At 38.2% G+C, this 27,357-nt stretch overlaps 1 protein-coding gene across 1 annotated transcript in view; it reads right to left on the bottom strand.

Moving 5' to 3' along the window:
* LOC150091387 (protein DOP1A) overlaps positions 1 to 27,357 on the bottom strand; it is a 519,845-nt gene that overhangs the window by 335,180 nt on the left and 157,308 nt on the right. The window contains exons 8-9 of the mRNA XM_090390176.1: positions 23,915 to 24,239; positions 6,967 to 7,741 (exon numbers count right to left, since the gene is read on the bottom strand). Coding sequence (XP_090246302.1) covers positions 6,967 to 7,741; positions 23,915 to 24,239 — 1,100 coding nt within the window. The remainder of the gene's footprint in view (positions 1 to 6,966; positions 7,742 to 23,914; positions 24,240 to 27,357) is intronic.

The following is a 27,357-nucleotide window of genomic DNA, read 5'->3' as shown; positions in this document are numbered from 1 at the left end:
CTGCGTTAGAAGATCATCAAGGTCTGCCTGGGAGATGTCAGTCCCAGGTGGCAAATAGATAGAGCACACAGTTAATAAAAATCCCACCGTAAGGCGAATTGCAACAGCCTCTATGCTAGTTGTAATTAGTAAGGGCTGCACTGGGGTCTGGTTACCCACAAGGATAGCCACTCCCCCATGTACAGAGCCATCCGCAATTTTATCCTTACGAAAAATTGTGGTGTTATGCATCGTGGGATCGTCATTTGCCTTTAGATATGTCTCCTGCAAGCAAAAGCAAACTGGCTCGTGCTTTTGCAGGAGGGCCTTGATGTCATCAATATTTCGCCGGAATCCACGACAATTCCACTGTAGGAATTTAGCCATTATTTTGGCTTCTTGGTGGGTCCATTAGGCGGCTTTCGAGGTGCTGAGGGCTTACTTTTATCAGTCTTGGATTTATCTTTTTTGGGGAAGAATGGACGCTGTCCCGTGTCCATTTCCTCCTCCACAAAGAGTTCCAAGACTGAATCTTCGGGTACCTCCTTCTGCTCCACATCCATCTTTTCTTGGGTACTAGGGGGGACTTCCCCTTTCTTATCCTTTTCTTTCATAATTATCTTTGTTACTTGTGAAGCATTAGGAGGTACCGATATAGGAGTGGCAGCTGATTGGTCCTTTTGTGCAGGTTTTTGAGAACTTAAGAGATACCGTGCAATGGGAGTGAAAGACTCCTTTGGAGGATTGGTCATGTCCGTCTGAGTTCTGACGGAACATCTCCCTGCTACCTTCTGGGCGTAGGTAGGTTTGTTGATATTCAGGGGTTTGACCGATTTCCTTGCCTCCTGGTATGATATATTTAGCTCTGCCTTCAGCCGTTGAATTTCCTTTTCTTCTTTCCACCTCTGGCATGCTCGTGAGTAGGCCGGGTGTTCGCCCTCACAGTTAATACAGGTGGGTTTTGCGGCTGAACATGCTGTTGTTTCGTGGTCCTTTGCACCGCATCGATCGCATGCAAAGACTCCACGGCAGGCCATTTGAGAATGTCCATACTTCTGGCATTTAAAACACCGTAAAGGGTTCGGAACATATGGACGCACTGAACAGTTGATGTATCCAGCTTTAATCTCGTCAGGAGGTTTAGGAGAGTTAAACGTCAGGATAACGCTCCTGGTTTTCACAATTTTTCCATCCCTTCACGCAGTAATTCTCTTGACAGCAATAACTCCCTGGGGTTTTAATTCGGAGCAGATTTCCTCCTCGGTTACGTCGAGAAGGTCCCACTCCAAAATGACACCTCTCGATGAATTGAGTGTTCTGTGTGGTGTCACTGTTATAGGTATTCCTCCGATTGATGTTGTTCGGAGTAGATGTTCGGATTGCCTGTCATTTTTAGTTTCAATTAAGAGGTCTCCAGAACGGAGCCTCTTAACTGATTTGGGGGAACCTGCTAACCCATCTAACCCTTTTTGAATGAAAAAGGGCGACATTTTACCAATCGGTTTTTCACCGGTTGAGTGCATTATTAGGAACCTTGGTACAGGCCCTGATGTTACTTCTGTTCGCTGCCTCTTTGTACTAATAATACTATCTGGGTCTTCGTCTATGTTTGCAGATAGGGACCGGGTTGGGGCCCCTGAAGAAATGAGTTTATCAGGATTCATGGAGTTTTTTTATTTGTTCAGTGCCCGGGCTCCCCACCCACCACAGAGCCCAAAGGGACGCCCACTACCCGGCATGCAATAAATGCGCTCGGGAGTGGGACGCCAGGGCTACCCAGACACTATACCCGCACCGCCGCCAGCCTGAATCCTGTCCCTCGGACCATGAGGGTAGGGGCGTGGCATTGACACGGTTGACCCTCGCAGGCGAGCCTACTAGCCGATTGATCCTAGCCGGGCCTTCCAGGACCACCCGTCTTGTCAAAGCAGGGGCCAAAGTGGTGTATTGAAGCTGGGCCCCTCAACCACCAGGATCCCCCTTTCCGAATTTCTATGGGTCGCAGCGCACGGCAAACACGCCGGATTCCATTGATGTAAGCCTGGAACCTGGGCTGTGGGCGTTGGATCCCAGTGATGCTAGTCTGGAAATCCAGCAGCGTCACTGGGAGGTCCCCTCACCACGTACAGGTGCCCACGTCAAGGGATTTCACTTACTGGCAGCATATAGGATCGCATGGCCCTGGCCCCCACCCCCGGTCAAATCCTTGGAGGACATCTCCCCCCCTTATAATTTTTTATTATTTCAGAACCATTTCAAGAAAATTTTTGGACATAAACCAGCAACATCAAAGACCATAAAGCAAATTGTGAAGAAGTTTGATGAAGTGGCAACAGTGCGTTTTTTATCAAGAAAACAGGAAATATACTGTGCAAAAAAGGATAACTAGAATAGACACAGGGTATGCTGTTTGCTAGGAGATAAAGTTCATGATACTGTGGAATTGCAATAAACCTTTTAAGGGCACAAAAGGTGATACAACCATACAGATTGATACTAATGATATTAGGAGTAGGAGATCTGAAGATTTCCTTAACAAGTACAGAATGCAATGTTGAGAAAAAAGTTGCAAATTAAGATTAAATTTGAAAGTATATGCAACTCTGGCCACACATGGTAACAGGAAGTACATGATGAGAAACTTATCAATCAATTTATGGAAAATACAACTAGGGTGACAATTATGGATAAAGCAATTACAGTCGGACCTCCATGTAACGAAATCAATTGTCCGCTTGAAAAAATTTGTTATACAGAAATTTCGTTATAAAGAAATATGACATTTTCAACGATGAAAAATACTGTAATTCAACTCAGAAATATGGAAAATAAATCAGAAATAAGTGGAAATAAATTTTCTAACATTTTAAAACAATTTATTAATACACACATATTAAGAAATGATTACTTACATCAATGCTTCTCAAACAAACCTTTTTGGATCACTGCCCCCCCCATAAAAAAAAACCCACGCCAGGGCTTTTTTTTAGCCCACCAATATAAACTGAAGCTAAATAACTGAAATGAATATTTGTCTGTTTGCCTACAAAAACGTAAATGCAGCCCTGCATGTATGTGTGTGAATTATAAAGAAAACTATTTACTGCACTTTATTCCTTCTTCGTAAAAAATTACAACTACATAAATAAAGTCAGTTATAGTCACTTAAATTAAGTCATAAAAATTAAAGTTAATTACATAAATAAGTCATGATATTAATGGAAATAGTTAATTATATTTTAATATTTAATGCGATGGATGAGCTTGGGGGAGATTTATTAGCTTATCAATATGAGGTTTAATATCTGTAAATAAAAGTCGTAAATTGGCACGTTTAACAACATCCAGACAATTTCTTTGTTTTGTCAGCAATTGAGATACAGCACTGAAACCAGTTTTGACTAGATATGATGTTGGAAAAGAAATAAGCAATTTTTTTACAATTCCCCACAATGCAGGATAATGGTCAGGGATTTTCTTTTGTAAACAAAATTCCTGATATGAATTTTGAAATTTTGGCTTCAGTTCAACTTCATTTTGTAACTCAGTCAATTCTTCTACAAAACGATCACCATTGGTCATTATTTAAAAAAGGATTTATAACCCAACCTGGAATTTTCAAATTAAGGAGATCTTTGAACCTTTCCTGCATATCTCTGTGCAACATTTCTAGATTATTACAAAAAGTTAGTTTCATCAGCTATTTTTTTCTTTTTTCTCTATTTCCAACAGATTTGGAAATTTATACAATTCACGTCGTCCTAACGTTGCGCATAAAAAGTTTTAATTTTGAAATATATACTGAAATTTGAGTTTTCGCCTTAATAAGAGTTGCATCTTGTCCTTATAAATGTAAGTTCATTGAGTTGAATCTAGTAAATAAATCTGCAAGATAAGCAATATCAGTTTTCATTTTCTTGAGGTCATTACTAAGGTCGTTGTTCCTATCTTCAAAAAACTCGACAACAGTATCAAAGAGTTCATAAAATCTGTTGAGACAGTTGCCTTTTGACAGCCACCGAACCTCGGAGTGAAATAGCAATCGTTCAAATTCGAAGAATGTGCTTTAATTTTGTTTATAGCAGTAATAAGAGTTTGTAGAGAATTGTGCAGTTGATCACCAAGTTTTTTCGCAACTAAATGCTGTCGGTGAATGGCACAATGAACAGTAATAATATTTGGCACAGCATTTTTAAATAAGCCATAAAACCCTCATAATGGCCAATCACTGATGGTGCTCCATCTGCCCCCTGTCGCCCCCTGTCATGCCTAACGCCCCATGGATAACTCAAATGCCCCCCCCAGGGGGCAATATCGCCATCATAAAATATTTGATTAATTTTTGTTGTACATTGGATTTTAATGTACATCGTTCATAAAAATGTTCGCATTTGTTTAAGCACTCAAATATATTTTCTGGCAAATTTTCTTCACACTGAAGGCCTCGACGCAAAGTTTCAAAGACTGCCAACATTTCATGTTTGGAAGATTTAATATTGCACTCATTGCCTTCGTGGCACTCATTTTCATCTAACTCATCATCGATATTGTCACTAGTTCTTGGAATACTCTCCAAAATGTTGGAGTCACTCGGAGATTCAGCTACTATGACATCGTTATCAACTCCTAAAAATTCTTCAAGAACAATTTCTGCACTGATCAAATCTCTAGCTTGGAGTTTGTCGTAAGATTGCCCAATGTCTTATAGCAGTTCATCCCTCTCATCGCTGTTAATTGGAATTTTAGCAAAACCTGCTTTTGCGAAACAATTCTTAATCATTCTTTCCATCACATCTTGACTCCATACTTTCGCCAACTCTGATATGCACATCCACAAATATATAACAGAATCTATAGGTTGGTTGGTTTCTATTCTCAGTATAATTTTTTTAGTATGTGCCTTCGGTAGTGCATTTTCAAATTCTTGATAATACCTTGGTCCATTGGCTGCAATTTAGAGGAGGTATTCGGAGGGAAGAAAACAAGCTTCACACTTGTAAGTTTCGAAATTACCGAGTGAAGGTGGGCAGTGCAGTTGTTAACAATCAAAGCGATTTTCTGTTTTCTTTTGTCACCTTTCTATCAAAATTTAAAATGCACTATTCAAAAATTTCAATTGTCATCCAAGCTTTTGTTTGTAGTTGTAGTCCAACTCTCACGACTTTACTCCTTTGAAACATTGGGGTTGTTTACTTTTGCCTATTACCAAAAGCTTCAGTTTTTCATTACCACCCATATATTTGCACCAATCAAGACTGATTCTTTCCTTACTATTTTTACCATCTACACATTTGTCACATTTAAAAGTCAGTATCCTGTTCAGCAAACATTTAAAAAATAGACCTGTTTCATCATCGTTGAATATATCTTTGGGCTCGTAGTCCTCCATAATTTTTTTCAAAACTATTTCTTTCCAATGGGTACAGTCTTCTTCAATTACAACCCTACTTTCACCAGAAATAACTTTTTCGAGTAAGCCATGGCACTTTTTAAATTTGTCCAGCCAACCAGAACTGGCTTGGAAATTCCCCAAAAAAGATGCGTACTCCGTAGCCTTTCTTTTATTAATGGTCCTGATATCGGAATGTTCTGGTCTCAAATCAACTTCACCCACTTAAAAACTGCTTCATCCACATCTTGATACAGGCATAATTTTGCATGCTTCTGACTGGGTCCAGTTTCCTCAAACAGTTTGAGAATTTAAACACAGTTTTTCAGAATGGTTGACATGCCCCGATCTACACTATTAAGCACTTTCACTTTTTCCACTACAGTCAAGGATTTCCTCTTAGACACTGTAAGGTTATTCGCACAGCAGCAAACAAAACTGATTTACAGCCCACTTGTACCTGCCATACAGAGGCAGCTGAAATTTAGTGAAAGTATGGATGACTCATTTCTGCGAAACAGATGAATTTCCAGAATAAAGGAAAATCACTCTCTCCTAATTCTCTAACAGGGCGATTGCAACAGAAAACAGGTTGACCAGAGCCAATGTCCGTGTCAGGAATATGCCTTAATCTTTGCCAATGGCTGTTGACACATAGATAGCAGTTTCTATGTGGGTGTTCTATGCAGTTCCTATCTGGGAAATAGCAGTTTCCCAGAGCGACTTCTCGGTACAGTAAATGCTTTATGGGCAACACTAAATTTTGGAATGCTCTTAAGAATTAAACTCTTTAGCTATTAAAAGCTCAAGTGATTAATTCTTAATCCTTTTAGCTCTTAATTCGTGCTTTCTACAGTATCAGCTCTACTGCCTAAAGGCCAGAGGTGCGAACAATGCGTACCCAGGTAAAGTTCGCTATATATAAAAATTCATATATGGAAGTTCGTTAAAGAGAGGTCCACCCGTATATGGATTATTTTAGAGTAATAAGTGCACAAACAGACGCACAGGCTATATGCGCATCTGTTTTTGCACATATTACTCTAAAATAATCATTACCGAACAGCTTCCATTGGTGGAAGCTGTTCAGTAATGAAATTCACTGCAATACAAGATGAAAAACATGAGGCACAGTGTGCGCCTCACGGTCAAGTATAACACTTTTTCATTGTACTGCATAACATGCAAGATGTGTTGCACAAAAAAGAAAAGTAAAAATTTCATTTATCCCTTTTTGTCAAATGAGTGAACAATGAATGAATGGTTAAATACAAGATAAGGTGATCACCATAACAACTACAACAACAACAACAACAAAAAAAAAAAAAAAAAAAAATTTTAACAGCAAAACATCAAATAAAGAAAATTGAAGCATAATTTCACATGCAGCAAATTTATTTTTTAATTGGTCTGAAGTTGAGAGGATAAATTCTAGCACACTGCAACTATTAGAGCAAAATGTGAAGTTCTGCTATAACAAATATATGTATAAAAATGGGTGGCATATAATTTGAAATTCAGAAAAGAATATGCTATAACAAATATATGTATAAAAATGGGTGGCATATAATTTGAAATTCAGAAAAGAATATACTTACCATGTTTTAATCTTGCATCAAAAATTTTTTTGGAACTAGTACAATAAGTAGGAAATGAAGAGAGCTCAACTAATAGGTGACAGATATCATTAAATGCCTCTGAGAGCAACAATCCATCGCTACATATTTCAACTGCAGGTGTATCATCTGCATCACTATTCAGCAATTCACATATTTTTAAATCATAATCAATGTCAGGTTTAGGATTAGTATTAAGGCACTGCAAAAGGAGGTTTTCCAGTTTCTTTTCTCTTTGCATATCACTTTCCCTCTTGGGAACAAGTAAGCTTTCAAACTGCTCAAAGGCTTTCTCAGGTTGCAAAAGTAAACGTAACTTTACAAACTGAACTAAGAACATCTGAAAACTTTCTACACACTGGGTGATTTTAGTTGTAATAGAAAATGAGGATTTGGATGTCGTAGTTTTATTGCAACAAATTACTTCTGACTCTTGTTCAGATGTTTCTTCAAGTGGTATACTTTGAGAACACTCTTCCGTTATACTTTTTTTAAGTTCCTTCATTAGATTAGCACTATCCACATAGTTCAGACAGTTAGTTTCACACACTTGTTCAGAAACCTCATACTGTTCCTCATTTTCATTAATTGATATATTAATCACTGTGGGCTGAATTTTTGATAAAAGCTTTGATGAAAGTTTTAATGATGATGTAAGTTCAATGGATGTAAGGATCTGACAGTGTTCAGCTAAAATCAATCCTAAGTGGCATAGAAAGCTTGGAAGATGTCCTGTTTTGGCTTCTATATATGTTTCCTGTAAATAAGTAATATGTAGAGTTATAAAATAAAAAAATAAAAAAGGCAATAACAAGCTTTTATAATTTTAAACAATTATAACTCTTTGCAGGAAACTTAAATCACCAATTATAATAATCTACAATTTATATATGGGTTTCCTAAATTTCACAATTTCTAATAGCTTTCTGATTCATTCACAAGTTTCAGGAACACTAAACCTAAGCTTTCTGAGAAAAAATTTTAATCACTTCTTAATAAAATATTTATCAATATTAAAGAAACTTAAAACCAAAAAACAATGATAACAATGGTTCTGAGTTCACTCAATACAGTTCCTAATATATTAACAGACCAGAAAGTTATTACTATTGTTTATTATTATTATTAGAAACTCTCGGTTTGAGAGACAGCAGCCTTAGTTTCCACGAGGTCCCTTCAAGATAGCAGTGTAAAACCAACCTCTTGGGAAGGGGGCTGTGAGGAGGAAGAGTCTCAGGTACAAAGAAAAGCCCATCAAATAAAAGGAGAGGCACCTTGTTTAAGAATTTACAAAGCAATTTTCATATATTATAACATCCAAACAACATCCACTGTTCAACCAATAATAGTATAACTGTAGAAATAAAAATATTGAAAAGTCCAATGTCACATTTGCCATCTGATTACTATTATTAGTGAGAAAGAATGGCATGATTTTCATCAGGAGGGTGCATGTGGCTCACTTTTTCACTGAATTTTGTTTTGTTTTATCCTGACACATCTGCTAGCATTCTATAACAGAACTAAAGGCAACTTTGAATTAGAAATTATTAATACAATTTAATAAGAAAATAATTCTTTTTTTGTCAGAAGCTTGTAAAATTTCAAATTATATCAAATTCTGAAATAGGAATGCTTGAATTAGTATTAGTAATGGCAAATGATGCAAGAAAGCAAGTTTAAAAAAAAAAAAGCATTAGCCAAGAAAATACACTTCAAACAACACCTGCCCATCCCCTCTAATAATTTGTCAAGTTCTTCCCTGAATTTATTAAAATTACTAATTTCCAAAACAATTGATGGAAGTTTGTTCCAACAATCAACCTGCTGGCTGAGGGCAAACTTCTGCACAACTTTATTATCAAATGGGAACCCTAACAATTTCTTCTTGGGTACTACTGATACAACACTTTCTCCTAGTCTCAATGAATATTACATTTGTGACAGAAACATGTATAAACAGTCTTCTGCAGCAAGAACCAGAACCACTACTGACCAGGAATTGAGGCAATCAATGGCTTCTTACATCATTGGAAGGCAGATGATTGGCCTGTATTTCGTCGGGTTTCTTGTATCTGCTTCTTTAGGCTTCAGATATGTGACTCCTTCAGCGAGAAACTTCAGAATTGTCTCCGTGTGCCTTATCATTCAAATGAACTGCTCTGCTAGGGGGGGGTGGGTGGGTGGGTGGGTGGGTGCGCGCGCAAGTAAGATCTTTTACCAGTAGTTGAGGATGTTATCAATTCCTGGGGTTTGCCAGTTGTGGTTGTTCCTGATGTTTTACTTCTTCTCGAAGTTTGTTTGTTTGTTTGTTTGTTATTTGGTTTTTAGGAACATTAGCAACTAAGGCCATATTGCTCCAGGGATATGTGGTGGTCATTCCCTGACCATTCCACATCCTCCGTATTTGGTGGTCACGGGCTCGAACCCCGGTCTAATCAAGAAGAGTGTGCTAGGCGCTGCTGCTCCTACCCACCTGGCTACGGAGGCGCCACTTCTCAAATCTCCCATTCTCTCATCTCTTGTATGTCCTTGGTTTTCTTCTGTTCTACTTCTATCCAGGGGGCTTGGTTTGTTTGTTTGTTTTTTTGTTATTTGGTTTTTAGGAGCATTAGCAACTAAGGCCATATTGCTCCGGGATATGTGGTGGTCATTCCCTACCTTTCCGCATCCTCCATATTTGGTAGTCACAGGCTCGAACCCCGGTTTAATCAAGAAGCGTGTGCTATGCACTGCTGCTCCTGCCCAACTGGCTACGGAGGTGCCTCCGTAGCCAGTGTGCTTGGCTGTTATGTCTTACTTCCCTGCTCGAGACATTTCCTCAGAACTCCTTGATCATCTTCTCAGGTGGTCAGTTTCCAGCTTTCTCATCTTCTCCCAGTTTCCTGTAGAAGGCTCTTTGGTCCTTATCGAAGATTTGGTTGTTTATTTTTCTCTAGGAGCTCTCTTTGTATCGGCGTAGTCTTGCTGAGTGTGAGGAGGTTCTGCTTCAGTGTGTCCAAGCATTCTCTCTGATTTCTGGTCACATGTTTACTGTCTCTCTTGAGGATGCTCTTCACCTTTCCAATCAATTTCTTACTTCTATTACCCTGTTGGTACTGGGTCAACTGACCTATCTTGACTCTTAATTCTTCTACCTTTCGTTGAAGTCTTCTTTCCCAAGCTGGGGTTCCTTCTGTTTATGGTTTTTCTCCTGCTGGTCTCTCGTTTCTTTTCCATTAATCCTAGTGGCTGCTATGGCAGCACAGTATATGGCTGTGTGGATAGCCTCCAGCATTGCACCATTTTTGTCAAGGCAATGTGGTATTATTTGCCAACTGAGGTGGTTTGTTACTCTCCACAGGATTTTATTTGGCCTCTGCTTAGGTATCACGTGGGTTCTTGTGGAGGTCCATTCCTTCAAATTCTGTTAGGGTCTTGTTCCACTCGTCTTCCATTCTGGATATCATGACTTCGTCTCTTTCCACCTCAGCTACTCTGGTTTGTATTTCTTCTTGCTCTTCCTCCTCTGGTTCCATATTGACCATATTCTTTGTAGTTATTATTATTAGTAGTAGTATTATTATTATTATTATTAGCCATGTGGTGCAAGAAAGCCTGAAGTTTATGCTGCACCACCAAAACAAAAAAAAAAAAAATTACCAAGTTACCCTGAGTGAGAGAGAGAGAGAGAGAGAGAGAGAGAGAGAGAGAGAGAGAGAGAGAGAGAGAGAGAAGAGAGAGAGAGAGAGAGAAAGAGAGAGAGAAAGAGAGAAAGAGAGAGAGAAAGAGAAAGAGAGAGAGAGAGAGAGAGAAGTAGAAAGGAATCACCAAGAAAGAGAAGAATGACCCTGGGTGTGCCAAGCCCATACTCACCAGATGTGAGTCCCTTTCAAGACAATTCACTCTCACAATTATTATTTATAATATCAATGATGCCACTATTAGAATTCTGAGGACAAAAGGCTACAAACATCAAAAATATCAACAAAGTTTTTGTATCTTTATATGAATGAATTTTGAAACTGTACGATTTGGAACTGTATGGAAAGTCACCAACTGAAATTGAATAACCACTAAATATTGTTTCGGATCTTCAACTCTGATAGTGCATTGGAGTTTTGGCTGAATAAATGTACAACTTTGGCAATCAATCGAGGAAAATTCAAGCGCACAGAAGGAATCAAATGCCTGATCATAACGATATTAGGAGCCTTACACCAGATGAAGCTTACAGGTACACAGGCATTCTCTGAGCAGATAACATCAAGCACGCAGGCGTTAAGATTCAAAGTTTCTGGGAATACAACGGAAGCATGAGGAACATCCTGAAATCAAACTTCAGTGGTGTAAATACCATCAACGGCATTAACACTTGGGCTATACTTATCATTTGATACACTGTTGGAATTGTAGATTGGATTCAGGCAGAACTAAAAAAGGCTTGACAGAAAGACAAGGAAGACAAGGAGAACAATTATTTGAGTTATTAATTAAGAATTTTAACAATTCAATTTAATCATCTATCAATTTAACAATCAATCACTCACATTCACCACAACAATCAGTCATTCACATTCGCCACAATACTTACTTTCGAATCATTTACTCACAGCCATGCATCTACTCACTTCCTAGCATTTAGACTTGCTCATTCACACAAGGATACCACAGTGACTCTCAGCTTACTGTTATTCTTCAGCTGAGAAGTATCCCCAGCTGCAGGCACCATTTAGCCTCCTGGTGGTCCTATCAGTTATTTGGTCAATTTGGGTATGTTTATCCAAGTCAGTTTTAGGATGTGCTATGATGAGGGGTAGTCCCATTCTCATCCTGCCCTTATTCCCATTCGTAGGTTGTTTTCCTACCTCTGGGGGGTCCCCGAACAAGGGAGCCCCAGAGGTATTTGACTCCCCCCTGTAGGGGGGGCCTACGGGGGGGAGTCAAATTTGGCAGTCTTGTCTGGTATGTTTCTTCATTTCATGTAGTCAAGTCAAGTTAATCTTGTCATTCTCTGGGCACAGGGAGGGGGATGGACTGATTTAGTTAATGGGCTATGGATTTGGCACATGGACTGGTTGCAGCACCTGTCTTTGGAAGTCTCTCCTGATTTCAAATCCTTTTTGTGCAAAGTTGGTGAAGGCCTTATAAAGGCTCTCCTCCATTATAAATAGGTGTTCTCCAGTATAAATAGGGGGACCAATTTCTGTAATAAGTTGGTTTCTTTGGTTTTATTCATACATTGTACAGTAGTACAGAACATGTGCCCAATCATCACTTTCACCACAGGTACAGTCGGGGGTCACCAGTCAGTCCCAAGGAAGCCAATTTGACATTGAGGGACCTATGACCAGTCAATAAATAGGTTGTAAACAGTCCTGGAGCATACCACTTAAGTAGCTTAGGGCTAACCATAGCCACTTGTGGTAGAAACTTTCTGGTGACAGCACCTTTGGTTTCTTGTTCCCATTCAGTTTGCAATATTTGACGTAATTGGATGGCAATTTGTTTTCTTTGCCTTAATGTCATTCACAAGGTTTAGGGTAATTCCTAGAAATTTCATTTGGATTCTTTTTTCAGTCTATAAAACAGTCCTTTCTTTGCTATTTCCAGATGTAGCGGTAGAGTGCCAGCCAAAACTTGCAAAGCTGGATACTCACTGTACAACGTGCTCTGGTTATTGTTAATAGAACTGTTCTTTGAATACTGTTTAGTTTTGCCCTGTTTCTTACTAAGGCTGTGTGATGGAACCATACATCAGCTCCATAGGAGATTACAGGTAAAAATACTGTACAATAGATGAGTGCTAGAGTCCTGTGCTTGAGACCTCAATTGGCTCGGCTGATTCTGGCAATCACTCCGGCACAGCTTTGCATTTTTTTGACCATATAGGTCAAATGAGGATAGAATGTTAGTTTAGAATCCAAAATTATGCTTAAGTACTTCAATTCTTGGAACGTATGTATCGCGATTAGTGCCTATTTTGATCACTGGTGGTCTGCATATATTTGGTATTCCTTTTAGTAGTATACATTCATTTTTTTCCGCCAAAATTTTCAGCATGTAAGTCAGTGCCCAGTCTTGCAGTTGTCTTAAGGCAGAATTGGCTCCTTCTTCCATTACCACTCTTGCATTACCTTTTAACCAACAACACAAGGTCATCAACAAAGGCAACCTTGTCGGTGGGTCCAGATCTTGTGCCAGGAATTCATTTAGTACTATGGTCCAAAAGAATGGACCCAACACAGAACCCTGGGGGCAACCTTTTGTTACAGGGCATATAATATCTTGAAACTGTGTGCGTACTGCTATATTTCTGTTGTCAAGATAGCTATTGACACATTGGTAGAGATTTTGTAGCACATTTGTCTGGCAGAGTCTCCTAAGGATACATGGCCACCAGAGCAAGTCAAATATTTTGCTAGCATGTATTTTTGATCACAATTATTATCAGTTGAAAAGGTATAGTGCATGGAATCTTCTGTGAAATATCTCTGCTTGAAGCCAAATTGTTTTTCAGATTTAAAGTTTGGTTTATCATAGTAGCTGTTAATTCTATGGAGGAGTAAGCATCCCATGGTTTTTCCTAAGACTGGTAACAGGGCAATAGGTCTGTAAGATTTTTCTATGGATTTTTTAGAATAAGCCTGTTTATTGCCAGTTTCCCTTTTTCTGGAAATTGTCCTATTAGACAATGATTAAACAGCTGTAATAGACTTTCAGGGGAAATTACTGCTACTTTTTAACGGTTTCTATTTCAATTAGGTTGTGTCCAAGACACTTGTTTTTTTTGTTTTTAGTAGTGCTAGTTGCAATTCATCTAAGGTGAAGGGTGGTTCTATGGACATATTGCTGTATTTTACATTGCTGGCTATAATGTCACTCTCAGCCTGGGTTAGTTCCCAGTCCTTAGTCTGGAAGATGTGGTCTAATATATTGTTGACAGAGTCTGCCCAATTGTGAATTGGGGGCTTCATTTGCCTTAATTGTAGAGTTCACTACATCACCTCTTGACAGTTTGTTGGTGACAATCCTGTTAACCACACCCCAAGGATAATCATTACCAGACATCCTCACCAAGATCTGCCAAGATTCCTTCTTTTTATTCCTTATTAGTGCAGTGTATAAGTTCCTGAGTCCCACAGGAATCTCTTAGAGCATTAACCTCATTCTGGGGCCAATTTGCCCTTGCTCTCCGAAAGTGCTTTCTGGCTTGGTGCACCCTTTGCCAGAGTATATCAAGTTCAGGGCACCACCAAGGAACAGCATTCTTCCTCGGTTTTCTTTAAGGGACTGCTATGTTTCATGCTTTTTTGAAGCATAGTTGTCACATTCGTGTTGTGCTCATCCGGACTATAGTTATGGATCTGAGTCTACTGTTGCCGTAGTTGATTCTGTATTTCATCTTGAAGATTTGCCAATTGACTTCTTTAAATTGTATCTGATTATATCTTGAGGTGGCTGTAACTGATTGTCCATTTGCCTTCCTAAAGTTAAAGTTATACTTCTATGGTCAGAGATAGTCTAAGCTTCTTGGACCATCCAATCTGTTATTTTGCTGGATATAGAGGTGGCGGCCAGGGTTATATCTATGTACTTTCCCACAGTATACTACTGTAGATGGGTACATTATGAGGCTTATTTAAACCTGAAAGGTGGTAGCTATGAAACCTGTTAGAATCTGTCCATTATGTGTACCTGGTCTGTCTTCTGTTCAGCTGTGCCAGAGGCTTGACCGACAGTTGACATCCACTGAACCTATTATCTAAGAATTTGAAAGGACTGGCAATGCATTTTGCAGGTACTGTATGCTGGAATTTATATTCTCCCCTGGACTGCAGTAGAGAGATATAATGTGAAAGGATCCTGTTTGACTAATTATGTGAGCAGAAACTGCTAAGAGGGAGCAGAGAGAGAATTTACTTTAACTGTAAGAGAAGCATTTCTAACTACTATTGCTGTCCATGAGATATCATGAGAGGATTCTATTATTCTATATGTTCTGAGGTATCTTTGAACCCTTTTAATAACTTTACTATTCTTGTTTTTAAGTCTACCATAACTCTCATATTATAAACACTAAAGCATTTATGCACCATATGCTGTCCTATGCATATCTGTATGCAAATATGCATAAGGATAGAGGTTAAATTGCATTTTCTGCCACTTAAAATTGAAAAATCGCATCTACATAAGGTGCACAATACAACAATTACCAAGAGATACATCATATTTCTTTTGTATCTTACTCAGAAGCATTGTTAGTTAGCTTTGAACAATGCAAATACAATAAAATCATCACACATTAAAGGGAACAATGCTATTATCCCATGTTTCTATTTGCAAGGTAGACTAGCACATCTGACAACCAACTATAAGGATTATCTATACAGATGAATAGAATAGCAAATTAAAATGTCTTATCATTGGAGATTTTAACTTCCAAAATACCAATTGGACATCATGGGTTGAAAGCTCACTCATTAGCATTAGCAGAGGCATATGATGCAAGAAAGCAAGCTTATTCAGCATCAGCCAAAAAAAAAAAAAAACCCACTCCCATTTCACCCCTCCGTTCGTTCGAAATACCTGTCCAGTTGAGCTTTAAATTTGTTTAGGCTATCAACTTCAACAACAAGTGATGGAAGTCGGTTCCACCAACCAACCACCCGCTGGCCAAAGGCAAATTTCCGCACATCTATCCGACATCCGTCCTTCCTCAATTTGAATTTATGCCCTCTGAGGTGATTATTCTGAGAAAGATGAAGAATCCCATTGGCATTGAGCATGCTCAAACCATTCAAAGCCTTATACACCTCTATCAGATCACCTCGCCGGTGCCTAGTCTCCAGACTCTGTAATTTGCAAAACTTAAGCCTTTCTTCGTAAGAGCAACCCTTTGTTCCATTTACTAATCTTGTTGCCCTTCTCTGTACCCGTTCCAGCAGCTCTACATCCTTCTTGAAATGAGGCCTCCAGACCTGTATACAGTACTCAAGATGTGGCCTTACCATTGCCTTATACAAGGGAATAATCACCTCCTTATCCCTGCTAGAAAAATTCCTGTATATCATTGACAAGACACCATGAGCTACTCTTGCAGCTCGTCTGCACTGCTCAGAGAACTTCATATCTGCCTGCACAATTACCCCCATGTCCTTTTCATTCTCCACCACTGTCAGTGTAGTACCGCAGAGTTGATACGTTGCTCTGGGGTTACTGTTTCCCATATGCAGCACTTTACATTTGTCGATGTTAAACCTCATTTGCCACCTCTCAGCCCATCTGTTCAACCTTTCCAGATCCTGTTGCAGCAGCATAGCGTCAGTATTGTCCTTAACGACCCTGCCAACCTTTGTATCATCTGCAAACTTGGACATTAAACTTGATATCCCATCATCAATATCATTCATAAACACCGAAAACAACAACGGACCCAACACTGAACCTTGAGGGACTCCACTAATAATATTAGTCCACGTTGAGCAGTGTCCATTGATTACCACTCTCTGTCTTCTGCCACTCAACCATCCCCTTATCCATAGCAGCAATTTGCCTCCAATGCCACACTGCTCCAATTTGTGCAGCAGTCTTCCATGTGCAACAGTATCAAAAGCCTTTCTAAGATCCAAATATATAATATCAAAGTTATTCCCTGCATCCAGTTCTTTTGTGACTACATCACAGTATCCAATCAAATTGGTCAGGCAAGACCTGCCCTTAACAAAACCATGCTGCGTCTGAGCTATAACTGAATTCTTGTCTAGATGATCCTGCAGTGCTTCTTTAACCAGTGCCTCCATTAATTTACCTGGAACAGAAGTTAAACTAACAGGTCTATAATTACTTGTGTCAGCCTTTGATCCTCCTTTGTGAATTGGGGTTACATTTGCACATCTCCAGTCTATGGGTACCTCCCCTGAGTCCAAAGAAGCTCTCATAATTATGGCTAGGGGTTTGCATACTTCCTTTGCTGCCTCCTTTAATATAACTGGATAGATCCCATCCACCCCATTTCTTGTATTTATCTTCAACAATTTCTCCTCCACTTTCCTCTCAGTTATTACAAAATCATCCAGCTCACTGCCAATGTTTACTTTACCTACATCATTCTCCTTCCTGAATAACTCCTCATGCGTGAATGTAGATGCAAAATACTCGTTTAGATTGTTAGCCACCTGAGCAGGATCCTCAACTGTTGAACCATCAATATCCAGTGGACCAATCTGATTCATCCCTTTCCTTTTCGAGTTCAAGTATGTAAAGAACTCTTTTCTGTTTTTCTTTGCATCCTTTGCCAAGGATTTTTCATAGTCTGCCTTTGCCTGCCTAATCTCCTTTGTGACTTGGTTACAGACCAACTTATATCTATCATAGGCTTCCATGTCACCCATTAATTTGTATGTAGCCCATGCATTTTTCTTCTCTGCCACATGTCTCATTAGTTCATCTGACAACCATTTAGGCCTAAACCTTGAACAATATTTCTTAGTTGGTATGTAAAGCCTGGTAGCCTCCAAGATTAGTTCCTTGAATGCTTCCCATTTTGAGTTTGCTGTTGGTAACATCATCAGTTGGTCCCACTGTATAGAATTTAAATACTGTCTCAGACCATCATAGTCGCCTTTACGAAAACAAAAACCCTTCCCTTTATCTCTGATGGTAGTTACCTCCTTGAGTAAATCCCACTTCAACACACTGTGATCACTGCCACCTAGTGGTTCATTTATCTGCAGGTTCTTAATGCATGAAGAATCACTACTGATAATCAGATCAAGAGTATTGCTCCCTCTTGTTGCCTCACGAACATGCTGATGTAGAAAACAATCATCCAATAAATCCACAAAAGCCTTGCTAGTGTGCGAGTGACCAACCCACAAATTCCAGTCAATATCTGGGAAATTAAAGTCCCCCATTATAAGACTCTCTGATTTACTGGCCCACTCTATTTCCCTGTACAATATCTTATTATACTCATCAGAGTCATTAGGCCTATAGCACACTCCTACTCTCAATTTTGATTTCCCTATGCTTATGTCACACCAAACTGACTCGACGCTGCCCTGTCCATCGATGTCGACTGGCTTCACTTCCTTGGACTTTATGTGTTTCTTAATTAATAGCATAACCCCTCCTCCCCTCCTGTCCTGTCTATCCTTTCTATACACATTGTATTCCCCAAATTCCAGTTCCGCATTACTTATATCTGTGTGACACCACGTCTCTGATATCCCAACAATATCTGCCTTTGATGTTTTGAGCAATACCTCAAATTCATCAAATTTATTTACCAAACTCCTAGCATTGGTGTACACGCAGGTATACATGCACCTGTTTCTATTCTTAGCTACCCTAACACAACCCATGTGTTTACTTGTACCGCAATGACTACTAGCAGTCTCTGAAATATCCTGCATCTTGTTTTTCAGACTTCTGCTCATTTCAATAGAAGCAGTGCAAGAATCCCTTCCACCTCTGCCACTGGCTACTGTTAATCTATTAGTCCTTGTATCCCCCCCCAACTAGCAGTTTTCCGACCCACCTAACACTGCCTCAACAGCATCAGCAAAAATTCTTGCACCCTTTCTATTTAAGTGTATCCCATCCCTGTAGAAGCAATCTCTCCTGTTAACAAGTACAGTCCAGGCTGAAAAAAATTCTACCCCTTGAGCCTTGCACAATCCCTCCAGGGCCGAATTGATCGACAAGGCTCTCATCATATACTCCCTCCTATCGTGTCTGGGCAGAATTGCAGACACTTTCAAGTTCAACCCTAATTCACGGGTTTTTTTCAACAGTGACCTGTACTTGCTAAGTAATTCCGCCGGTCTCCTACTCTTAATATCATTAGTGCCAACGTGTACAACTATATCACCTTTTGTGCCCTTAAAAGATGATATCCGCTCTACAATGTCATCAACCTTTGCCCCTGGCAGACATACCCTGGTCCTATTCCACCTATCCTTTTTACAAAGGATGTTCCCCGTTTCCCTGACAATAGAGTCACCAACAACTACTAGTTCCTGTGGGACCAGCGCATTCTGCCTAGGGGGCTGCTTCTGTGTTGCCTGATGACCAAGTGCAAGCTCTGGCGTTGATGTGGGCAGCTGAGAGCTTGATGGGCCCCTCAATTTATTTCCTTCGAGGGCATCCACCCTGTCCTTCAAGCTCTTATAAAGGCCCATAACAACGCTGAGTTGTCGCCTGATTTCCTTGCACTCCTTACATCGTGCACACACAAAGACATCCCCCTTGGCAGTATCATGTCCCGTACCCGACTGCTCCGCAAACATCAAGCAAACAGTGCATTTTAATAGACTGTGATTCAGAGGGCAACTGCCCCCCTCAGTTCTCCCCTGAACCACAGCACTCCCATTAGCTTGAGCCTTTTGCTTTGCTGCTCTGGTCAGAGTCATGATTCCGATTTAATTCAATAAAATTCAAAACAAAAATTAAATCCTTAAGTTATATCCCAAAACAGTTATGTTATATATATATTTTTTTCGGTATCTAGTGTTTTCTACGAGTTCCCTTTATACAACTTCCGTATCACGTGTACCACTATAATTATGTATTAATTATTTGTTAGATTAAGTCGTTATATATATATAGAGTTAAAAGTACAATTTAATTGACAATAAAGTTTATCAAGATTAATAGATTTACTGATTAATTGACAATATTATATTATGCACTATACGACACTAAGCTTATGCTATCGTGTAAAAATGGCGGGAATTCACGAACGGTATTTCTACGGACTCGTAAGTATTGATTAGCTTCGAAATCTCGCTATCTCAATTTAGAATAAACTAAGGATCCTGACTAGGTCTATAATCTACTTATAGAAGATAATTTGATATAACAGTTTGTTAATAAATCGACTAAGTTTGGTTAAAAAAAAATTTGGTTTGTGACACGTGGATTTGATACCGTTACCGATACTAAGTAATATCTACAAAATCTCTGTCTAAGTTAAACTTTAAACTAAGTATGGTAACTAGGAATATAAAGCTACTCTAGAAAATAAGTTAATATGACAATTTAAACTAATAAAGCAGAAAATAAATCAGGAAAAACTTCTCTGTTTGAAGAGCTTTAAGGAGCAATGTCCGCACAGGCTAACCTCGCACCCAGACTCCCTTCTGGAGTCTGGGTGCGAGTCTCCCAAATAGAGAAGTGATTAGCAAATCACTTCTCTATTTGGTGCATGACTGGTTTCTACACCGACATTTTCCAGAGGATACATGAAATAGCAATATCCACAGATTATCAGCAATGATTCATTGTGTATTAAGAATCTACACATAAACAAATATTAAGGCTGTCATAGCGTACTGAGGTAGAATTTATTTTTAAAAAAATGACTGTCAAGGGTAAAGGAAACTGTTTTTGTTTTTGCAAAGAAGATTATAATGGACTCAAGCAATTTTTAAACTCCATTTAGTACAAAAAACTAATGTTACTAAAAAATGTAAATGATATATGGGAAGTGTTCAGAGAGAGGCCACTAAATGTTTAATAGCAATTAAGAGATAATGTTCAAAATTTAGACCAAAAATGGATATCAAATGAACTGGCAGAGAAAAAAACTGCCTGGAATGATTATAACTTATCAGGAGATAATTTATAATCATTCCAGGCAGAACAAAATTGGACAAACGGTGTAGAGGTGGCTTGTTAGTATAGAACTTGGAAATTACAACATTGAAGAAAATTCTTCAGAAAATAAAGTTACACAGGCTAAGGCAAATTATAAGATGTCTTTTGCTAAGAGTGCAATAAAAAACATCAAAGAATTCTTTGTTTATGTTAACACTATAAGGAAACAGATGATAAGAATAGCAAAACTATTCATGATCCTGTTAAGGTTTCTGAACAAACTGAATAAATATTCTGCATCTACATTCACATGTGCAGCAGTTTCTAGGCTGGATTTTGCAACTGAGGGGAAGGCGGAAGAGAAATTGTTGAAGATAAAAAAAAAAAGAAAAATTAGGATAGAATAAATTCCTAATTATACTGAAAGAAGCAGAAAGGGAGATAAGAAAACCTTTTTTTTTTTTTTTTTTTTCAAAAATTATGAGAGCATCCTTGGATTCAGAGGATGTCCCACATCCTCTGAATCCAAGGATGACTCCCCTGTTCACAAACTTCCTGCCTCAACTTCTTTAGACAGGAAGTTTGTGAACAGAGGAGTAATTTGTATTTTTATTAATTTTTAATATGATTTAGAATACGATTTTTAATTTAATATGATTTAGGAAATTAACTTATTGTCAAGGATTAATCCTAGAAATCTGATGTTATTAGTGATCAGGATGGCAAGATTAAAAATTTGAAGAAGTTCAGCGTGAGGCTTGCATTGTCTACAAAAGTGAATAGCAACTGTTTTCTGCAAGAGATGATAACCATTTTGGACTACTCACCACTGCACTTTATTCAGGGATAATTGTAGTTGCCTTGCAATAGATCTCACATTACGGGAATGGTAGGAAATAGAAAAGATCATCAGCATAAAAGTAAGCCTCGACTGTGTTTATAAGCTGTTTATTGACAGAATAAATTCTGAGGGAAAAAAACAGTGGCATGCTGTACTGATCCAATGGAACCCCTTTCTCCTGGACAAACAATATAGAGAGGGCATGTTTGTATTGAACTTGAAAAGTACAACTTTGAAGAAAATTCTTCAAAACTATAAGTAGATATCCTTATAGGCCAAGAGAGTAAAGATCACTAAGTATGCCATGTGCACCTGATAGTGTTAAATTCCTTATAGTGTGTGTGTGTGTGTGTGTGTGTTCTACAGTATATGCACTGGCTCTGTTCCATATCTACCTGATAGGGATGGGTTACACATCTGTACCACCCCTATAAAATAGTTTGGCTGGTCCTACCTCTTTCCAAACTATTTATCCCCTGCCTGCCCAGCAAACCTAAGGTTGTGCCGGTGAACAAGTGTTGTGCCTGGACATCCTTCAATGATTTATTTCCTCATACTTTCTTCCCCTGGCTTATTCCTATGATGTCCCTCCCCATTCCCTTTTCTTGGGCTACCCTCAGACCACCCTCAGTGAGTGGACTAAGAGTAACCCAGAAAATGGGATGCAGGGATGTATTTGGCCTGGCTCAACATACCAGTCCAGTTGATAACACATTCCATACATACAGCAGAACACACAATACATGGTACCACAGACCTGTCTAAGAATTGATGATCATCACAGAAATACAATGGTGTGATGAGGGAATCCTTAGGAATTTCTAAGAACATAAATACATGAATGGGTTGAGCACGCTGAATTCTGATGGGATCCTTCCACTTGTTCAGATTACGAACCTAAGGGGGCGTAAATTCAAATTAAGAAAAGACAGATGTAGATTAGATGTGCAGAAATTTGCCTTTAGCCAGCGGGTGGTTAATTGCTGGAACAAACTTCCATCTGTCATTGTGGAAGTTGATAGGTTGAATAAATTTAAGGAGGAACTGGACAGGCATTTCGAGGGAATGGTGTGATTTTTTTTTGGCTGATGCTGCATAAGCTCATACACTTGCTTTCTTGCATCAAATGCCACTGCTGCTACTACTACTACATGCCAGTTCCATTAAAATTTTACACTTAACTCTTTTTTTTTATAAAAATAAAATGGAAAATACTTTTAATAAAAGCATTTTCATTGAAATATTCTGAAGAATTGCCATTATGCTCTTCAATCATCAAATTAAAATCAAGCCATTACAAAATTTAGAAATTCCTTTTGATTAAATTACATGATATTAATATACAGTGGATTCCGGTTATTTGGGCCACCGGTTAATCGGAGCAGCCGTTTATTTGGGCAAATCTTAAAAAACAGAAACTAATCGAGAAAATAGCCAGGGTTTACTTAATTGGGACAGCGTGCTGTTTAATCAGGGCAGAAGACCACAGCACTGGAGATTACCGTGCGATTGTCTCCGACGATACCACGTGGTTTGGTCGAAATTCTGGAGGTCACAACCATAAAACAATTAGCAGTCACCTGTTTATTGAGCTTTTCTGTTAGTGAACTCTATCATAAACGGACAGTAAACTCGATCTTACTGAATTTGTGATAATACCGACAGCTGGAATTCTGTGGGTTATTATGGTTAAATGTGTTTACACTTCCATGAAATCTTCAATCATATAAAAAAATTAATTTTCATATCTTCTCTTCATTCCTATTTTTAAAGCTTTGTAACTCGTTACTCCGTTCTCACTTGTGCGTATTGTGTTACTTGCAATTTGTGTGTGCCGTGTTCTTTGTTATTGATTGCTTATCTTTTTACTGTTTTAAATTTTAAACCCTAAAATGTCAGTGAACAGAAATGTAAACTTGTTAGTATGTGCATATTACAGTACGTATTTAATTATTCTGATTATCACGTATATTCTTCCGATTTTCACGTATCATTTAATTTTTTAATTGGTAAGGTAATAAAGGGTAAATTTGTGCTTAATATATCTTTGCTTTTATAGCCTGAGGATAATATTCCTCCTATTTTCGCTAATTAGAATCGCTGTTTAATAGAATTAAAATTCAATTCACAAATGTGATCAATGAGCGGCACTTACTGCACATCGTATAGTGAACAGTACTTTACTATGTTGAGTTCGTCGTAACATGATTTGATTGTACAGTGAACCAATTGTAAAGGGGGGGGGTACGTTGTATTTTTAACTATTTACGTGAAACTTCGGATAATTGGGGCAGCCGCTTAATCGGGCCAAAATGCACTAGTCCCGATGTGTCCCAAATAACTGGAATGGACTGTACATATATATTTATTTATTTTATTTGGGTTTTTTTTTTTTTTTTTTTTTTACAGGGAGGGCTAGGAAGAGAATATGTAGCTGATCCACCATAAACTTATTAAATAAAACACATAATTTACACACAATATATATCTCCATTGTACTAAACTTACTAGTGATACAATATCCAGTAGAAAATCCACTAGAGCGCATAGTTCCAATATGGTTGGATTTCCTGCTCCTACATGCTGTACAACAGAAACAGCTGAATTATCAATTCTCTTCTGCTGGTCTACAAGAAGATTGTTACACTTATGTAAGGCTTCGGCACATGCAAGCGAGAACAGTTTTGAAGAATAGTCCCACATGTAACTAGGTTCAAGTGTTCCAAATAACAGATTTGCAGTTTTGATCAATTCAATGCTTTTATTCTCTCTCTTGTCATATTTTAATTTCTGATTTTCTGAACAATGAGCAGAACATTCCAAGTAAAGTGACCTATTTAATAAAAAAATAATAATAATAAAAAACAGCAAAAGGAAATAAAACAAATGTGGTCCAATTAGCACTTGCTTATTAAATACAATAATAAAATATGAAGCTGCAAAATGAGAGTTTGAAAAGTTTGTGGCCTAAGTATGAAGGGTTTATTTTGGAGTCTGCTAAAATGCTACTTTTCAGCATCCCCTTTGGAGTTAGCACACTTTTGCTAGTGATGCTGAAATGTGTTGATTCCAGTTGTGAAGTAAGTTTTCTCTTAAGCCTTCAGGAATGCATCCACTGCAGCAATAACATCACTGTTGCTGGAAAAATGGATGCCACTAGGCATTTTTTCAAATTAGGAAATAGATTAAAGTCCAACAGTACAAGATGTAAATATGGAGGTTAATTGAAGATTTCAAAGCCACAGTTAGATAGTGCAGCCATGACAATGACAGACTTGTGAAAAAGTGAGTTGTCCTGATGGAACAAGACTTCTTTGGTAAGTTTTCTTTAGCATTTATCTGATGTTTTAAGGAGAAAATGCCCCTGTGACTCTCTGGCTTTTCTGAAGGTAATCTGTTAGCAACACTCCATCAATATCCCAAAAAACTGAAGCTATCACTTTGTATTGACTCAGCTTGGCTTTTTTTTTGGACCGGAGAAGTATTGTGTTTCCATTGTTTGGACTGCTCCTTTACATCTGGCTGAAAGTGATGGTCACTGATCTTGTAAGGAAATTCATAGGAGCTGATTGAAAATGATGCAAATGTTCATTTAACAACTCTGTGCATTTTTGATCTGCTGTCAACAACTATCATACTGACACTACCTTCATAGTGAGAACCTCTGTTATTACATACCTTCAGATGAGATACCAGAGATGCTAGCAATGTACTGAACTGTCATTCATCACCAGATCATGCACAATGTCAGCAACTTCTGGAGTGATGGACATTGCAAGTCTTCCATAGCATGGGTCATCTTCCAGGTTCTCCATCCCTTGTTTAAATTCCATCCACTTCTTAACCATGAAATAGGAAAGGGGCATCCTTTCCAATGTTGTAACTATATCCTCATGAATTCCCTTTGGCATTAGTTCTTTTTTTGGCATATATTGGATGTCTACATGGTGACTGATTTTATCCATCTTTCCTCATTCACACAACTTTGTGGACTTCAAGATCTGTAATTTAAAAAAGAGACATTAATGAAACTGCATGAAAAACTTGCTGAAGTGACATTAAGAGTACAGACATTTTTAATGCTATACCACAACCATTTCAGACCCAGGCCACAATTCAAATCCCCTCCCCTCATAATTAGTTATACTATTAAACATACTTATTTTTGTCTATATGTTAATAAGCAACTCTTAAATATACAGTCTGAAGACTGCCTACTTAGTAATAGTATTCGCCATAGAGTGCAAGGAAGCCACAGGCTTTTACTGCACTGGCAAAAAAAAAAAAAAAAAAAAAACCAGATAAGAAAACACAAATTATATGCTTCCTTCCTCACATAGGTAAGTATCCAATAGACCTTTAAATTTATTCAAACTGTCAGCCTCAACTACGTGCAAGGGCAACTTGTTCCAGCTACCAATGACACACTGGCTAAATGAAAACTTCCTAGAATCTAATCTAAACCTCAAGCCCTGTAATTTGAATTTATAACCCCCTAGTTCTGGAATTCTTTATAACAGTGAGAATTCCACCTTCCTTCATTTTACTAATCCCTCTCAGAGCCTTATAAACTTCAATCAGATCGTCTCTAAGGTGCCTGGTTGCCAAGCTCTGTAGCCCACATATAATTAGTCTTTCCTCATACAGAGGTCCTTCTGCACCATTCAAATTGCCTGTCTTTGGATCCCCAGTACTTACCACTTACAACAGTATATATCAACGGTGGGCAAATGCGGCTCTTCGTTGAGTTAAGTGCGGCTCCCATTGAAAATTTAAATCTGTTTTTTTTTTTATTATTTCAGAACTTTTTTCACTGAATCTTGTTAAATTAACTAAGTAACTAATATTTTGTTATATGGATTTTATGTTGTGTTTATTTTTTTTTATGTCTAGATATTTTGCTATTTTTTTATTTTGATTATAAATAAATCCGCGCGCATTTACACTGCTGGTGCCATCAGCGGACTTGTGCAACACTATGTGACCAAACCTCCCATAAGAGCTTCAATTCCAGACTTTGGAATTGAATTTATTTAAATTTTTTGATAACATGACCTCAGAAAATATCAAAAAACGAAAATACGAACAAGAAAATAGAATCTTTCAAGAAGAATTGGGTAGAAAATTTTGCTTTTATTGACAATAATGGAAAGTCGTTGTGTCTTATTTGTAAAGTTACAATTGCAAACTACAAAGTAAGCAATTTACGTCGACATTACGAAGTAAGTCATCCCCACTTTTCAACTCAATATCCACTCAATTCAAAATTGCGAACAGAGAAACTTAAGTCCTTGCAATCTGGCCTTCATAAGCAACAAGGACTCTTGTCTTCTTTTAGTCGCGAAGATGACAGAGCAAACGAAGCTAGTTTTTTGATAGCTTGGAATATTGCTCGTGCCAAACGTCCATATGGAGAAGGAGAATTTATTAAAAGAAACTTGGAAGAAGTGGTTAAAGTTTTGGATCCAGATAATACAAAACTACATGAATTGATCGCACATGTTCCTATGTCACGCCTATGTCATGTTTTGGATCCAGATAATACAAACCTACATGAATTGATCGCACAGGTTCCTATGTCGCGAATACAAAGAAAAATTGGAAGAATTGCAAGCAGATTTCAAACATAGGTTTGAAGATTTGAAAAGTTTTGAAATCTGCATTTGCATATTTTGTGAACCCATTTATTTGTGATATTATTGAAGATGGATTTCCAATTTCTGAAATAATACTTGTTGAAAAAGCGGCTGGCGAATTGGAGTTATTAGAGATGAAAGAGGATCAGGCATTGCAAATGCAGCACAAATCTACTTCTATAATTGAATTTTGGAAACTCGTGCCAGAATCAAAATATCCACATTTAAAGAAAGCTGCTTGCCGTCTAATTTCAATTTTTGGTACAACATATTGCTGTGAATCTTTGTACTCCATAATGAAGTTCTCGAAGTCGA

The sequence above is a fragment of the Mastigoproctus giganteus genome, chromosome 1 (genome assembly GCF_048544385.1).
Source record: "Mastigoproctus giganteus isolate SK-2022 chromosome 1, ASM4854438v1, whole genome shotgun sequence".
Lineage (NCBI taxonomy): Eukaryota > Metazoa > Arthropoda > Arachnida > Uropygi > Thelyphonidae > Mastigoproctus > Mastigoproctus giganteus.
The sequence above is the reverse complement of the archived record's forward strand: the minus strand, read 5'-3'. Positions and strand labels throughout refer to the sequence as shown.